A 17,271-nucleotide genomic window follows, 5' to 3' on the forward strand; every position below is an offset into this window, starting at 1 on the left:
ATGTTTTTAAAATGTGTCAATATGAAAAATGACATTTTTACATTTAAGACAAAAATACTTTTTGACAAACCAGAAGCCTTTATTTTTTTTAGTGGAAAACAAAACCGCTGCTTCATACATTATGATCCTGATTATGCACAATCAAGTATCGTAAGTGCACAATTTTATCATGGATAATTTAGGCAGGATTATAAATTCAAAAAGGAATGAATGATTTTCTGTATAGATGAAAACGTTTCGCTCTCTATATATATATATATATATATATACTTCAAATTACCACACGTCCTGTGACAATTCTGAACCACTAGAGTATATTTGTTTGGAGAATTTCCGCAGTGACCCAGACTAAAATGCGCAGAAATGAGCTGCAGCATATTGAGGGTACATTATCCCTCCTGAGTTGGAATGATCCCCCGTCATGGCATTTAAGCACAACGGAATCTAATCTGGATGTTGTACAAAGTCCTGCATAGACGAGAAAAAGTCAACCTCTCCTTTAACATTCAGCCCTGAAGAGTGTTTTGCGGGGACATGACCGAGACAACAATGTAGTGTTTCCGGACTGGCGGTCACACGTTCAAAAGAAAGGGAGCGCTAGCGGGTTTTGTGACGGAATATACAATATTGAATGCAGTCAGGGAGCTGTTCTCACACAGACAAATAGGAAAAGAGTCTACATTAATTTCTTCTCACTGCTGTGTGCAAATCAGAAGCTTCTCAACTGAGAAGAGAACTAGCTCTTCCCCTGGCCCGGCCCCCGCCCACCCTATTGTACATAAACCACATACCATTCAAATAAAATAGAAGAAATTAATCTAGTCAATACGGAATGTGAGAAAATTAATCTGTTGTGATTAAATCTTTGAAAACAAATAAAACAATAGTCCTTCATGAAAGCTTGTAAGGGAGAAAAGTACAAAAAAGGATGGGGGGGGGGGGGGGGGTTCTTTGCATGATCCCTAATTTGCTCCGTGTTGCGGGCAGGGAGGGACAATGATGGTCTACTGAAGGACTTTTGGACCTCGGATGGATGCTAGCTCCAGTCAGCACATAAACAGGACAAAAGGATCTTTTACATGCCGTAGCCAAATCCTGGCGCGGGGGCGGGCTGACCGTAAGGGGCAGCGGGCGCCTGGTAGCCGTAGCCGTATGCTTGCTGGGGGGGCACAGCTACGCTGGGGCCTGCTGTCAGCATCAGCTGTGGTGTGCCTGCAAAAATAGACATGACAAAAGCTTCAGGAGAAGACAAGTGGGGAAAGGGCCAATATTGGCTTTTTCTTCCCGTAAGTATTTAAATTTGGTCCAAATGAGGATTAAGACTTACCATAGACGATGGGTTGCGTCTCTGTTGCTTGTTCCTCTTCTTTTCTTAGTGATTCTGAGGTTTCGAGCTTGTCCACCTGCCAAAGTAAAACAATAAAGGTTAAGTGCCACATACAAATCAGATTAACTTGTTAAACGCACCAAAAGCTAACACAAATGTTTCCATTTAAAACATCCAAAACGGTTACACAGAAAAGTAAAATCTCTACTTAGATGATTTTTACGGTTCCATCTGTGATGACATGCACTGACATAAAAAAATAAATAAATGACATACCTTAGTGAGGTGTTCTCTCATGACCTGAATGAAATATGGCATAGAAAAGTCCATGATGTTGTGCCTCCAGGAGGTCTCGAGCACCACATCAGGCCGCAGCAGGTCGTAGCAGGAGAACAAGCACGCCGCAAAACATTCATTCTTGTTCTGCTGCAGGAACCAGGACAGCAGGTCCTCGGCCAGCTCCGTGTCCTTGGACTCTGCTGCGTACTGCATGGCATCCTGCAGGGAGCACATGGCAGCACATGTAAGTCACAATCTCACGCCCACCAAAAAGAAAAAAAAAAAGAAAGTGAACCGCACCTTGTAAAGCCTGTCCTTCTTACAGAGCTCCACACTCTGTTTCCAGCGGTTGTTGCCCTTGAAAAGATACGCGGCAATTCTTCGGAACTCAATCAGCTCGTGGTTTTCCAAACGCTGCGCAAGTGAAATGTTGTCAAAGTTGTCGTAGGCGTCTATGGATGTCCTCAAAGCCTAAAAGGGATTTGAAATAACATGAATGAATATTTTCCCAGCAAAAAAATGAAGTCAATGACAAAAGCAGCCTGCTTACCTGATAGTCCTCTTCTGTGATGAAGAGGTTGTTAAGTGCTTCATTGACTGACTTGTTGTTGTGGTTCTGCACTGAGCGCAGGTAGGGCTTAACAAGAGGCAGCTGTTTCACCTGCGGAACGGGGAAAAACAACACGTGGATGCGTGCACCCCACCATAATTTACGGTGAGAAGCTAAAATGTACCTTGCTAAAGAAGTTGACGGCACGAGAGTGGTCCAGTCTTGGAGACAGCACTATGAGGAGATCGTTCAATAACAGGGGCTTGAACTCCAAATAGAACTGGGTGGCTTTGTAGTACAGTTCCACATTGGCCACCTACAGAGAGAGAGACAGTTAGCAGAATTCACGTCGTAAATGATGCTCTTCTTCCTTTAAGACACAAATTCAAAATCTACCTTAGTGACGATGTCTTTGAACTGTCCTTCCTTCCAAGCATCTGTCGGGTGGTTCATCATGGTGATGATAGCGTTGTCAAACTCCTCATACTTGTCATATAGGAAAACCAGCTCGGCCCACAGGTGTGCTTGTTCCGCTGCTCTCAGGACCTTGGGGATGTTCACTCTTGACCAGAACAGCTCCAGGTGCTCCCTCATCTTCTGGGGTTTGAACTTGGAGTAAAGGATGGCCAGCTCGGTGAACATGCCCATGTGTGCGCGCTCCAGGCCCAGAGCTGCCTCCAGCATGGTGATCAGCTCCTCGAAGTAACCGCGGTCCTGCAGGGGAAAGTGGAAGACCACTTCAGGTCACTAAGTGGTAAAAGCTGATTTTACTTCATGGCAAGTGTCAAAAATCAACTTGTATTGTGCTTAACAGTAAGAGAAATCATTCTTACTTGGTAGTAATTGATGAGCTCTTCGAGTTCATCGGCATGCACCACAATGTGGAGGCCGCACATCTGAGCCAGTCGGAATTCCTCTCCATCTACGCAGGCAAAGCAGACTTCCTTCCAAGTACGGGTGCTGTTGGCTTTGCGGGCGCCATCGACGGCAGCCTGGTATTCCCCCAGGTGCACGAGGGTAGAGGCCAGTCGACCAAAGTTGGAGACGTTGTTGTACAACAACTTGGCAGCCTCGTACATCTTCTCGTCGTAGCAGCGGTCGCCGACCTATGAGATCAACTTATTTAGAAGCGGTTGCGTATTGAACAGGGACAACATTGGCATAAGCCACAGAGAACACAGCTTGCCTGCTGAATGTGAGCATTGTTGGGTCCGTTGATGAACTCCTCCAATTCGGCTAGGCGGTTGGTCTTGGCCAACGCAAAGATCAGCTCTGTCTCCACATAGGACTCACGGGCCTTCTTACGGGCCATTTGGAGGAATTTGACCAAGTCCTCCCAGTTGCCTAAAACACAACGTACAGTTAGCAAACACAAATCCTCCAATTCTTGTGACAATCACAACCCAAAGTTAAGTACATTTTGATGACCTCTTGCACCTGCCACTGGCCTACACATGGTAATGATTATTTTGAAACTGTTGAACCTAATCCCCTAAAACGCCTTAATTATTCAATGTCTGTCCACCAGATGGCATTACTGTTTATGACTTGTTTTATGACCTGGGAGGTTTGCTCAAAAATTGGTGGGCCTGTCTCCTTACCGCTCTTATCAGCAGCCTGGACGACCTCCATGTATGCAGAGGGGTCATCGGCTTTGATGTAGGAGTCTATGGCCTCTTTGACGAGACCCTTTTGGAGTTGAGCCTTGGCCAGCTGGCTCCACACTGCAGGTTCATTGCAGCGCTCTGCAAACTCGTAGGCCCGGTCCAGGTTGCTAATGTGTTCAATCAGCACCTATAAACAAAAAAAAAAGTTAAATGCTTGCGCTTCCTACACAAAGCAATAACGACTTACCTGCACGGCCGATGTGTTGACATCAAACTTTTTGAAGATGGCAAAGGCCTCCTCAAAGAGTTCGTTGCTGATGGCGATGTTGGCGATATCGGGAGCGTCGTAGTTGTCAAGTCTGTTGATGTACTCCATCACACGGGTGCGGTCAGCTTTGATCGCGGTCAAGATCAGCAGATTCTGCAGATTTCTGCAGGCGAGAATCCAGACGCACACTTTCAGCACAAATTCTTTTGAACATTTGTCAGAAATAGAAATATCACTAGAGGCTGCAATTGAAAATACCTGTGTTCACTGAAAACAGAGTTGTCCAACACAATCTTCTCCAGTAGCTCAATGAGCTCGTTGGGCAAGTCAGCAGTCATGAAGGCCTTGACTGTGACAGACACCTCTTCTGGGTCCTGGGTCTCTGACAGTGCTGTCTGCACCACCTGAGAGACATCAAAAAGCTTAGCGACGTACAGTCGAAAAGGCACGGACCATCATCTCGGGAATACCTGGTCGATAAGTGGTCGTCGGTAGGGGTTTGTTTCCAGCAGCACGCTGGCCCAGAGCTCAGGATCCTTGCGACGCACCAGGTAACGAGATAAGCTCTTGAACAGCGAGTTCTCATTGCAGACCTGTGTGGAAAGAAACAATTTGTCTCCCTCCCAATATTCCGACGATACAATTTCATATGCATTCTCTTCCTCTTAATTAAATGCCTTACATTGATCAACTCCTGGTCGCACTGCCCCCTCTCGTAGGCCACACAGGCTAGGTGGGGGTCTCTCTTCTCGCAGTACTTGCCCACCACGCGGCTATCGTAGAATGGGTTTTCCCTCAGGAAGCGTTCTGGGTTGTTGTTGCTGTCGATGTAGATCTTGGCCAGGGCATTGTGGGTAGCTGGCTCTTCGCAGCCCTCGTGGATGCGAGACTCCAGCCATGGCAGCAGCAGCTTCAGTCTTTAAAAACACACAATAGAAACAGTTTGATGTGAGAGCCTGGTTCCCTATCTTCACAGTATCCCATGTGTTTAAAAGAAAAAGGTCTGATTCCAACAAAATTGGAAGCAATCAATAATTTAAGAGGTGAGAGAAGAGTTTTGTTTAGCACTATACCGCTGTACCTGTTCCTCTTTTCCACCTCAGCCACAAGTTCATCAGTTGAAAACTGCCCCCTGACTACCAGAATCAGGCTCTTAATGACATCTTCTGAGCAGTCCACATCCAAGAGACCCCCAATCACCACAGGCAGACGACTTGGGTTTACCTACAAGACAGATGAGGCTCAAGTTTGCATCGCAAGCCTGTCAAGTCGCTTCTCCCATTTATTTTTAGCCTTACCTTCTGAACATAGATCTCAATGTACTTCTGCAGGTTGTTGCGGTACAAGTACAGGACCAAGTCGTGGACAAAGTCAAAACGGTCGCAAACGATGATGAGGGGAAGCTGGTCGGTCAATTTTGCTTCCTGTCCAGGACAAAGTGAGAGAGAAAAAGGTGCTTTATTGCCACTGCAACTAACTACACAAGACAGTGAAGCAAGTGTTTTGTATTATTACCACACTGAATTGTGCACATTGAGACAAACACAGCTCAATGATTTCATCAAACTTTACGAGATATGTTGACCCAGCACGTGTGATGCAGCGCTTGCAACTTTAACATCCTCGTAGTAGCCGCTTCCCTATTTCAGAGGCCAGTGCTGGTCCTCTGAACCATGATGCACTGGTGCGTGCTTGACACATTGCACCCGTCCACACAGGATTAACAAAGTGGGATTGTGCAATCTGTATAATCCAATAACATGCTGGACCGACTTGAGGCTCTACTGAAAAACTAGGCACTGTATACTAATGCGTACCAGACAATTTCATTCACAAAAGGAGTGCAGGGAACTAGCTAGTACGCCAATGACTGCAGTCATAAGAGGCAGACAGCTAAGAGCAACTCAAGATATGAGAGTACTTGCTGCATCCCTGTGCATGGATGGATTTATGGTGCACGAGATCATACAAAGGTCCAAATGCCAGTTTAAATTTTTCTGCTTCAAGATAGAGACCAGGGCTGATAACGAAAAAAAAGGAATAGATGCTTTACTATGTGGGAAGACAGATTTACCTGATACATGTCCTGTCATTCCAAAGACAGAGGAAAAGCACATGAAAAAGTAATTCACCACTATAGTGGTAATTAGTTTAACATTTGCAAACCAATAAAAACATAAAACACTCAATTGGGTTGAGTGCCATCATCAGAAGCAACTCTGGGATAAAAATCATTCGTACCATATAACTGAAAGGAGAGGAGGTGACTTATTGCACTGAATAAAAACGTAACTATCAATCATGACAAATTTGTAGTCTCCCTCTGCTGTGTGTGCCCCTGCCAGCAGAGGGCAATATAATACAGCCATGGCAAAACAACTGTCACAACTGCTGGTCACCTGCATTTTGAGTAAACCCTATATTATACCGGTGAGTAAAGTTATATTGTCTGTCAAAATGTGTGGCTGCACCATTTGAAGAGTGTTCTAATGTCAAGTTCACAACAAAGTGATGAAAGATATTTAAGCAATCTGGAGACAAAGGTGTAAAATAACCTTCAGGAAATTCTTGACACGCTCAGGGTCGTAACAGTTGCTCTCTCGACAGATGCGCTCCACTTCTTTGATCTGGCCCGTCTTGCAAGCAGCCTGGATGTACTTGAAGTGAACCTCGGGGTCTTGGCTGAAGTTGACAATGGAGCCCAAAAAGTAGAAGAGACCTGAAAGACAGGACAATTTACATGAAACGACGTGACATTTTTCAAATGAATTTCATAGTAGTAGCAATAAATGATGGAAAAGGTCTCATGCCGTCAATCTTTTTTTCCCCCAAGCCAAATTAGCTTGAAAACATGTTAGAAGACTGACAAAGATTATTTAAAATGATCTCACCTTCAAAGCTCTTGAAAGATTCAAAAAGCTCTGTGAGAGACTGTGTGGTGAGTTGCTCGTGGTACTTGGAGGCCACCTGCACGCATATCTGCAGATTCTGCCGTATGTTGGCTGACAGCATGGCCCTGAGGCATTCCAAAGAGTCCTCCACAGACAGTGAGCCAAAGAAATTCACCAGCCACTGGAATTTGGAGAGGGTACAGCAGTTTTTGTCATGTTCATACTGCCTTGGAATTGATGACATTGAAGAGGAGCAGATGATTGGAGTAGTTCTACCTCAGGGTTGAGAAGGTGCGTGTGCACCACAGCCCGCTTAATGTCATACAGGTCCGTGTAGTGCTCCAATGCCCTTTGCAGCAGTCCGGCCTTCTCACAAAGTTGGGCAATGTGTGCTCGGTCATAGTTGGTGAACATTTGGTTGCCCAGGATAGCATCAGCAACCTGGAGACAACGACACAAAAGCAATAAAAGGTTAACTTGGAAGTACATCCTTTCTGCAGACCATGTATCCATCCATCCAACCTGAGGGGCATGCATGAGGTTCATCTCCAGGAGGCGGGTCTGCAGAGGTCCCTCTGATGGTCTGTTGTTCTTAAGGGCATCTAGCAGGAATGAGGTGCACTGCTGGATTAGATTGTATTCCATGAACACGTCCACAATCTGAGCACACACAAATGGGAGATGACAACTGGGATTAGAGAACAGATTACCTGCACCTCATGTCTGGCGAATTCTAGTTGGAAAAAGAGCTTTTAGTCACACAGAAAATTGAAGGAATCATTCCAAAACGAATATGGTTATTAAATTCTAACCTGTGTGATGTCAGCCAGGGGCTCTTCATCCTGCACCAGCATCTGGGCAAACTGTAGGCCTTGTTCTGGGTTGATCCGCATGACGTTCCTAAGAAGAAATATCCAGTCTGGAGTGTAGCCCACCTGTAAAAAGAAGGGGGGAGGGGTATTAATTGTCACTTCAGTGGGGCTATTTGTAATTGAACAAATTAGCCAGCTCAACATACCTTTTTGGCATAAAGGACAATCTTGGGGAACTGGCCAGTCTCCGCAAAACACTGAATGACCTTGTTAGGAACATTGGCCCTAAGGTAGACACTAAGCGCCAAGGTGGGATCCACTGCCTTCACCAGGTCCCCAAGCTCCTCAGAGCACTCCAACTAAAAATGACAAGTAGGAAGGGCACATTACTTGAGAGTTTCCCTTGGTGGACATAAATTCATCCAGACATTAAATACCTTGTCTTCCTTGAGCCACTTTTCCAAAAGCTGCTTTCTTCCCTGCTGGAGAACAGGCCTGCAAAGCTCCAGGGATTCAAATTTGTTAAGCTGGCCCTGGTCCAACAAGATCCCAAAGTACTGCAGCAGAGGAGAAGTCTGTCCTGCTTGAGTGGGCACGCCTTGGAAGCGGCGGATGGTGTCCGGGGTTCGCAAAATACCCTGACAAGAAAAAATAAGGAAGAGCAGCAACTTGGTCATGGACTCCTTCCTTCTAATTATGATGAATGCAACCTGTCAAGGAGAATACCTTTGGTGCGTTGGCAGCCACCTTAGCAGCTTCGGAGTGGTTGCCAGCCGCAAACAGGTTGTTAAATTTGCGGGCAAAGAGTTCTTCGGCACCAGCGAGGTTGTTGCGGACGGCCAACCGTAGAGCCAGATCTGGATTCTGCAGCACATTGGTGATGTATGGTATGATGTTTTCTTCCTCCACACAGACAGACAGCACCTGTTTTAAATGGACGTAGAAGGAACATTTCAGTCAAATCTTTTGATATACAAGGGGCGTATTTGATTATCCAACTTAAAGGAAAATTCGACAACATGCATTTTCCGTTGCCTTCCACGCAGTCCAATCCGTACCTGATGGCCTTTGAACAAACCTTGCAAGCATATGACAAATACCTTCATAACACTCTAAAGCAAACTGGGCTGAATCTCACAGTGGGTCACATTAAATCTCTGTCTGGCCTTGGGCTTTGGCTCCTGAATACAAATGGATTTTGAGTGGGTCAGTGTCACGCACGCTTTTTTTGTGAGCAGTCTGGCATCTGAATGAAAGGGGAGTAGAAAGAAGTAGTGGTATAAGGCAGGTGGGGGAGGGGGTGTCAAGGAGAAAGACTGTCTGTGTTGGACCCCCAAACAAGCTCAGCAGGTCAGACCTCCAGCCCATTACCATAGTGGATTAGACCTCATTCTTCTTACCACCAATGCAGCCTCTGTTGCTTATATTGAGAGGTAAACGCCAAATTGGCTACTACTTGAATGACTTTGCATCAGGTTACCAATATTTCTCTCAACCTATTTCCAAAACTGAAACTCCAATATTTTCCGGATCACAGCTATCCACACAGACACGCATCCAGAACCACCACTGCCTTCGGATCAGTTTTCCTCACTCCCGTCAATTATTCATGCGCTACATAGGCTGAGTGGAATACTCTTCATCAGCTGCCTGGATCCAGTTCTCCTTTCTGGTTCAGCTTTACAGTAACACTGGAACAGCGCGCGACTCCCTCCCTGTGTGTGAAACGCTACACCTTGCATAATTTACACTGCTGTCATGCACGCGGCAGCTCCGAGAAGATACTGTCATTGAGAACAGAAGCAAACGCTTATGCATGTCAAATGGAAGGGCTTTCTAGGTTTTGAAAAGCAACAGTATGTATCAGTACTTTAAAGTTGAAGATGTTTCCAAATCAATTACAATAATGCTATTGATGATTGCCCCTTGGTGCACTTACCTGTCCCTTTCTGTTGACCCCAATGATACCTGAGGTGGCTTCATGGGGAGCTGTGACAAAGATAGTCTCTCCACTGATGCGGTTCATATAGATGCAGGTGCCCGTTTCCAAGTCATACAGGTGAATGTAGCCATATTTAGTGATGAGGAAAACGACATCTTGCTTGGAGCTTATCTGTTAAAAAAAAAAAAAAAGTGTAAGGAGAAAACTGTGGCTCAAATTCCAAATTTGTTCCATAATATGAAATGGGATAACCCTGTTTTATACTAAAGCAATCCAAAATGTAGGTGCATAATAAAACCATGCATTTCATTCGAAAAACATATCACCTGCATGGCGACAGGGAAGTCGTTCTGGGCCTCTGGAGGGAAGAAGACATCCACTGCTTTCTTTGGAAATGGTTGGTTGCCAGTTGGTGGGATTCCCACTTCGATGATGTGCAACTACACAAGTAGGGGGAAAAAAATGACAATGGAAATGCCAACTGCATGGCAACCATTTTCCATGATTCCTGCCCACTTACCTTCCCACCAGCCTGACTTCTAACGGCAAAACAGAAAAGTGTAGACTCCTCAGTATTGCCCTCCATCTTGAACTGGGCAAAGCTGGCAGCGTGTCCTTCAATGGGCTGAGAAACCTTCCTATCCACAGAATACAACTGCATGGCTCCCACCACTCGGTTTTGCTAGTTTGGATGGAAGAGAACCACAAATTATTTGCTGAACAGGTTTAGGACCAATTGTCTCCTTTCAGACTTTAATACTTCTAAAAATGTCCCTACTGAACTACAATGGGCCATAGTAATGTTCAGACAACTACAGGGATGTGCAAATTAGCCAAGTGTCATTATTGCAAGGGAAATAAATGGTTGGAATGTCTGCTGGCTTTGGTCCGCATTGTTCGGTAGCACTCGTCTATGAGTGGGCGGCAACCAGTTCTGGGAGTACCACGCCTTCACCTCAAAGCCTGCTCGGACAGGAAATGGATGGATGTTCGGTAGCAACTACCAGGAAGTAGTAGAGCTGCAACATCATGCTTGCAAATGAAACAAAATTGAGATGAGAAATTACCTGTGCGGAAATACCAATGAGCAGAAGCCACTTCTGCTTGGCATCAGTGCGGTAGTTGATAATCTGGCAGCCTGCCAGGCTGGAGTGGCGGTCAAAGACTTTGACGGGCTGCGAGTCACCCTCCATGCTCCAATGATAGACGGCGGTGTCAGTCACAAGTGCAACTGTATTGAGGGAAATCCACTTCCAAAAGGTGACGTCGTCCGTCATGGTGTGCGCTTTCATTTTGCTCTTCATTTCAATGTTGAAAATCTGAAGGGTTTTGGCAGCTAAACATGGGAGGGGGAAAAAAAAGCCACACCCAAAAAGGTCGTTAGATTTTAAAGCCACAAATTCATAAAAGAGGAAAGACAAAACATCGACAGTAAAGGACAATGAAATCAAAAGAATTTTTGATCAGGCAACAACGGCCATACATGCTGCAGTCAGAAATGGCATTCAGTATGAATGAAATGTTACACGATCAAAATAAAGGACAAGTCAATCACGTTCTGCTGTGAATTGCCTAAGGGAAGATGAATTTAAAATCCACATGGGGATCATTTTTGGCACGCCTCCGTTGAAAAGAGAAAACCTACCAAGGTCATTTAAATAACTAGAATAGGTCATTCAAAAAAAAAAAACTTTGATAACATTGCTGGTGCCGTTAGCTTAATATTTTGTCGCAGGACCTTTCAGGGAGAAAAAAAACCCCACTATGATTTCTCTAACTAAATTTCTGTACCTTGACCTTGGTAGTTCACCTTGAATCCACCTGCCCTGCTGCAACTCAGAACATGATTCCCTTATTTGTATTACTGCATTCAACAATAACTTGATACAATAACTGTTCAGATACCGGAGTTATGATGCCATTGAAATGTTTGTAGATTTAAAAGCCCAAACCAAATTTGATCATTTTACCAAAGCTTGTGCATTGCTCACAAAAGGATTTGCACCGAAATGTTATGTCCAACATTGTGTCAGACAATGCAGTTAGGCGGGTAGGGGAATATTAATAAAAAAAATAAAATATTAAAGGGTCTTTCCGGAAAATTCAAGGAACACTTTCCAGCATTTAATTTCGTCGATAAATTGCTTACGGGCGGCGTGGTAAAATATGTTAAATTTACTCACCTGCATTGTGTTTAATTAGTTGGGTGTTAAAATTCAGTGAGTTCAAGCTTTATTAAGAAGCCATGTGACGTCCTTTTTTGATCACAACTCATTACAGGTGAAAGAATGCAAAAGACCAAGGTGAAACAGCACACCCGTCACAATCACTTTGCCATCGCTAAGCCCCGACGGTCAAACAATTTGCAGCAGCCAAATTTCAATGAGCAAGCGCGGGGCAATAGAGTAAATCGCGGGATCGGGTGAGAATTGTGACTATTCCTAGTTTGAAGGTGTCAAATGACAGTTATAAAGAATTGTTAAGGATGCAACAGCAAGAACTAGTGGGTGGGCGAATGGCGAGTGCTTGACTTGTTTATGATACAAAGACCAGTACTGACTACAGATTGAAGTAATGTGAAGCGCTACATGCGGATTATGGCTCTCTTAACATTAAAACAATCCAACTGACTGATCCATAATTTGTCATGTTATAGAACCGGTTTGGTTATGTCGGTACACTAAAGAATATGTATTAAAAAAAAAAAGGTTTATATTATAATAATGGTGTCATTATGCTTCTTGCTTGCAAGTGTACTCTAATTTATAAAGACAGTGTATTCCTTCGACTCAACTCTTGGTGTGTCAAAAAAATGCAAAATTAAGGTATCAAACACAATCAGGAAAAAGGCAACATATTGGAAAGACAGCATGGATTTAAAATGAAAATTAAGAACTAAATTAACATACCAATAACGGCATATGTAAAATAGGTTCAATCACTTTTATGTTTAAGGAAAAAAATATATATGATGGAATGCCAGCAAGCTATAAGTCATGAAAGATAAATCCTGTTTAGTTAGATGGAACTCTGACGAAAAGGTCCAAACATGAATAGGGCAAATTACGAGGGTTGGTGTTGGTCGGTCCACCTTGGAAGAAATTGGACCAAAACCTCACCATGTCTTTCTGCTCAGTTTTACTTCTGCTGGGTTGACTGAATTGATTGCATCATTCAGAAGTCTCTTTCAAAACAGGATTTGACTTCCATAGTATGAAAGTGTAATTTTAACTCACCGTCTGCAAACACAAGAAAGCGGTAAAGAAAAACAAAGAGCACAAAAAGACAACACAAAAAAAGTCAAAGCAATCATGGATGCTTAACAAAAAGGAATTTTAAAAATATATATATATATATGCTACTTCTAACAGTTCTAGGACAAATGTTCATTCAACATACCTACTGATTTAAAGGGCTACGCTAAATTAGCTGACAAAAAAAGCTTTGCTTCCATAGTGAAACACTACTCGGAAATACATCAAGGCTGAACAACATCTGATAACGCAGCACTGTATTGTAAATATTAGGTCTTACCTTTGAGTGCAATGACCTTGCTTGCTGGATTCATAATGGCGCTGTCTGCTGAGATAGGCCTGCGGATTGGTGTGTTTGGATCGGCCATGTCAATGATCACCACCTGAGTCTGCTCGCCAACTTTCTCCCGGATGCAGATGAATTTATCAGACTCCATGGTTAGGGTGCTGAAGCCTATGTTGGATGGGTTGATTCCCAGATTTTGGAGCTACGAAGGCGGGGGGGGGGGGGGGGGGGGGTAAGTATTGAAAGAAAAGAAAAGCAATTTCAACCGTTTCCACCGGTAAGCACTGACAGTTGTTATCATTTCTTTGGAAAGCAGTCCGTTAAAACGACTTTCCTCTCAACAGTTAAGTTCAATAGCATGGCTGGGGGGGGGATTGTGCACTTGCGTGTGGTAAAGTAATTATCCAAGCGAGAAGCCGCGACATTAAGACAGTGGTTATTCAAGAGGATCTTTCCCGACACCTCCAGTGCCAGTTTGAGTGCTAGATAGAACCTGCTTACCATTTCCTTCAAAGGAAAACACCATCTTACTCAGCACATAAAAGAAATCATCCGGTGTATGATCATCACATGTAAAAGTTCAAGGAAGGGCAGGGGGGGGTGCTATGTAATGTGCTGAGCCTTGCACCACTTCATCGCCATATTCCACAACAGGAAACTTGGGACCATTGTCCATCGAGATTGAAACAACAGGCCTGCCAAGTTCAGCCTCCTCCACTACACCATGTGACAATGGTGGGTGACATGTGAGCAGCTCAAGAGCGTGGAGCAAAAATACTGCACAAAATGCAAAGGAGAGGAACATTTGTTCATTCATCTAGTCCTCTGAAAACCTCAAAAAGTGGAAAAGTTGTGGCTACTCAGTTTCCTTTTTCTCCCAAACGCAATCTCTCTCTCACTTAAAACAACGCTGCAGAATGTCAAAGTCTTGAGCATAGCTGTCTGTATCCTTGCCAGCAAGTCACGGGACACCAGCCAGGTCTGTTACAAGCAAAGTTCAAATGCCACGGTACAATAAACTCGTACAACAAAATGAAATTGTGCATTTGAAAAAGGCCAGCGTGGCTTTTTTTCTTTTAAACATTTTCCAAATCCACTTGCTGAGTCAAAATATGCAGTTGAACTTAAAAGCCATTTATAAGACTACTATTGCAGATCACAGTTAAACCAACGACCAATCAGAACAGTGCATGGATCATGTGACAAACACCTTATTTGACATCCAGGCAATTTAAAGTCCACTTAACATAAGTTGGCACCATTCTACAGAAATGGATGATGTATGAAAATGCAAGCTTAGCATGACAACTCGTGCTTGTTAAGACTGAAAAGGGGAAGATTTGTAACTGCTGGGTGAGAAACTATTTCATGACACCCATTTGGTTTGCATACCAACTAGGGTTGGGCATAATAATCCATGCATCAATTAAGATTTTATTGATATGACAGGGCCTTCCAAGTAAGTGTGGTTGCTTGAAGCTGTTCTCCGCACTCCCACTCACGTATAAACGCATTTGTCTTGGACCAAATCAGTGTACTGATCCATTTTTTATCCATATCATGGGGTGGCCATTTTGACACAGGTGAGACAGGTGCTCATTGCCCAGGTAATGACCAATCACGGCTCAACTTGTGAATGTCACCTGACCAAACGGAGAAAACAGGTGTCACCTAATTGTTACCTGATCAGCGATCCACTCGTGTCATTTTCAATTGACAGAAAGCTGCAAAATGAAAGAAATTGGCTGTATTTTGACACTAAAATCATATCACACTAACACAATACTAACCACAATACCATGTTTAGACAAGTGGGGCTGCATAGAACAGTTTTAGGAACGGATTTTACTTTACTTCCTCCTTATGTTAAGGACCAAGTGAATTGTCAAAAATGCAGTATTTGCATTCACCCCTACATTTTGAAACCTTGACATTAAATACATTAGTGTCATATTAAAAGGGTAATAATTTACTCCTACCCTGAGCACAAAGTTTAAAGACATCACATGACTCATTCTACCAATACAACTCATGCATGTTTTAAGGCGTTCCAATGCGACGCCGATACTTTGTAAGGCATTCAAATAACGTTTCCTTAACGGTCATACAATTTCGAGTTGAAAAAATATTTCAAAGCAAAGAAAACAGGTAGACGTAACACAATCATTAAAATTAATCATTGTGTTGGAGACAGTTGTACGAGTACATGCTTTTTAAAACAGTCAACTTTCCAAGATACAAGCGCTCTACTTTACGTATCGGCCCTGTCAAGTACAGCAAATGCCCAGTTTAAGTCACCCATATCATTTCAATCAACAATAATATTCAAAGATCACATTAAAGCGAACAAGGTCGGCTCACGAAACTGTTAGCAAGATTGCTAGATGCTAAGCCAGATAAACGTCATCCACCCAGCTTGGCTAGTTAGCATAGCTTGCGAGGCTAACTTTACTTGTTAGCAATGTTTGCCTTAGATCAGAAAGTCTTAACGCCACAAGATAATTCAAAGTGATTGAGGATGAATGAAAGCCACACATAAACCAGGGGATTAATTCATCAATGTACCTGCAGGTGCTCCTGAAAACGAATTGGCAGGATCTGAGCCATGGCGGGTTCTCTCCCTCTCCTCCGCTTTCCTCGAACGCTAACAAACTACGGTGTCTCTCAGATCCCAGCCGAACAGCCAGGAAACCTAGATTCAGAGGTTCCAAAGAGAAATGAAAGTGCTGTCGTTGTGATGGTACGCTTCGAATCGCTCGAGTCTAGCGCGCTTCCCTTGACCAACGGCGGGCTGCCACTATACCGACTCAGTGGATCCGCAATGGCGGTGGAGGTTAGCAAGTATAGAAAACATCCCGGAAATGGAAGTGCTCAGCCTGGCGGATGAATACAAATTAACATTTTGTAAAAAGTGCATTTTTGTCGGTCACGTACGCTCTTCCATTGGTATTTCAGCAGTATTATTAATAGGTTATTCGATCAAAACAACGAATTCAAAATATAGGACAAAAGGAAGTTACAGAACACAAATAAATCTAGGGAACTATTTCTTTTTCTTCGCGCCTTGATTTTTGCCACATCATTCGTCTGTGTAAAAGGACGTTACGTGTTAAGCACTTGTTCCTGCCGACCAATTAGAAATAACAGGATGAATTGTATTCCAAATTTTTACTTGTAGTAGTTTTTAAGTAATCGGGGGAGTAAGTCTGCTGCAACATGGCTGGCAAGAGCCCAAACGAAAGTTGCCGTTGCCCCATATCAAAGACAAAATAATGGCACTGCTTTAGATACAGCAATTGTAGTGTGTCAAGAATCCCCCATATTTAGGGCTCCTTAATCGCTGTTACGGGCTGGTGTCTTGGAGGGGGGCCCCAGAGAGACGTCTGATATTGATCTGTATCAATGACCCCCAAAAGAATCAGGAATTTCCAAATACCCTAATTAGTTACGTTTTTATCATTCTGAAAATGATCCACAGTCATTGAAATGTATCATATTATATCATGACTATAAGGGGCCAGTACTATTTCTGTCTGGGCCACTACAACTTGGCTCATGGTGGGTCACCACTAAAAAGACCTTTGCTTTCAATGTTGGTATTTAACATACAGTATTATTTACATGTTAATTATTTAATAAAATCTATTTTTGCCTTGGCATCATGGTGGGTTTTTTTTTGGGGGGGGGGGGGGAATCCATGGTTCCTTTGTAAACAGACAAACAAAGAAATAAAGAAAGTTTTGGGTCACTTCAGTGTAGTAAGTCGGCCACAGCGAGTACCCAAGTCCTCATTTCCCCTTTTAACATCCACAATTTCTTTGACCAGAGGATGTTACCTTCATTGCTCAATGTAAAACAAACTGCTGGGTAAGCAAGCTTAAATTTCTACAGATTTGTTCTTTTTTCCTTGTTCTTCCTTTTTGCTGAGTTACCATATACGTTGATCTGTTCTAAAACTCTAATTGTTTAATATTGCCTGTTTGTTAGCCGGATAGACATCCTTGTCTTGACCTTTTGCGTGCAGCTTCAAAAAAAGTATCAAAGGTGGCGAGCGA

General features: G+C 43.5%; 1 protein-coding gene across 2 annotated transcripts; it reads right to left on the reverse strand.

Annotated features, from left to right (window-relative positions):
* Positions 1 to 58: 58 nt before the first annotated feature.
* On the reverse strand, positions 59 to 16,064 carry cltca (clathrin, heavy chain a (Hc)). Of its 2 annotated transcripts, XM_061298588.1 has the most exons (30): positions 15,782 to 16,064; positions 13,211 to 13,418; positions 10,744 to 11,012; positions 10,197 to 10,358; positions 10,003 to 10,116; positions 9,674 to 9,847; positions 8,461 to 8,658; positions 8,172 to 8,372; positions 7,941 to 8,093; positions 7,735 to 7,857; positions 7,445 to 7,582; positions 7,199 to 7,363; positions 6,923 to 7,103; positions 6,587 to 6,750; positions 5,330 to 5,455; positions 5,113 to 5,255; positions 4,714 to 4,948; positions 4,502 to 4,624; positions 4,290 to 4,435; positions 4,011 to 4,194; positions 3,758 to 3,950; positions 3,343 to 3,500; positions 2,990 to 3,262; positions 2,553 to 2,870; positions 2,341 to 2,472; positions 2,157 to 2,267; positions 1,907 to 2,077; positions 1,604 to 1,825; positions 1,328 to 1,403; positions 59 to 1,212 (listed from the first exon to the last, which is right to left on the reverse strand). In XM_061298588.1, exons 1-30 carry the CDS (start codon positions 15,821 to 15,823, stop codon positions 1,076 to 1,078), a joined length of 5,040 nt encoding a protein of 1,679 aa, XP_061154572.1. In that variant the 5' UTR covers positions 15,824 to 16,064; the 3' UTR covers positions 59 to 1,075. The 2 variants fall into 2 exon arrangements, with proteins under 2 accessions (XP_061154572.1, XP_061154573.1); XM_061298589.1 differs by lacking the exon at positions 15,782 to 16,064 and having other exon boundaries at positions 10,744 to 12,915; positions 13,211 to 13,350.
* Positions 16,065 to 17,271: the final 1,207 nt, after the last annotated feature.

The sequence above is a fragment of the Syngnathus typhle genome, linkage group LG15, assembly GCF_033458585.1.
Source record: "Syngnathus typhle isolate RoL2023-S1 ecotype Sweden linkage group LG15, RoL_Styp_1.0, whole genome shotgun sequence".
NCBI classification, from domain to species: Eukaryota; Metazoa; Chordata; class Actinopteri; order Syngnathiformes; family Syngnathidae; genus Syngnathus; species Syngnathus typhle.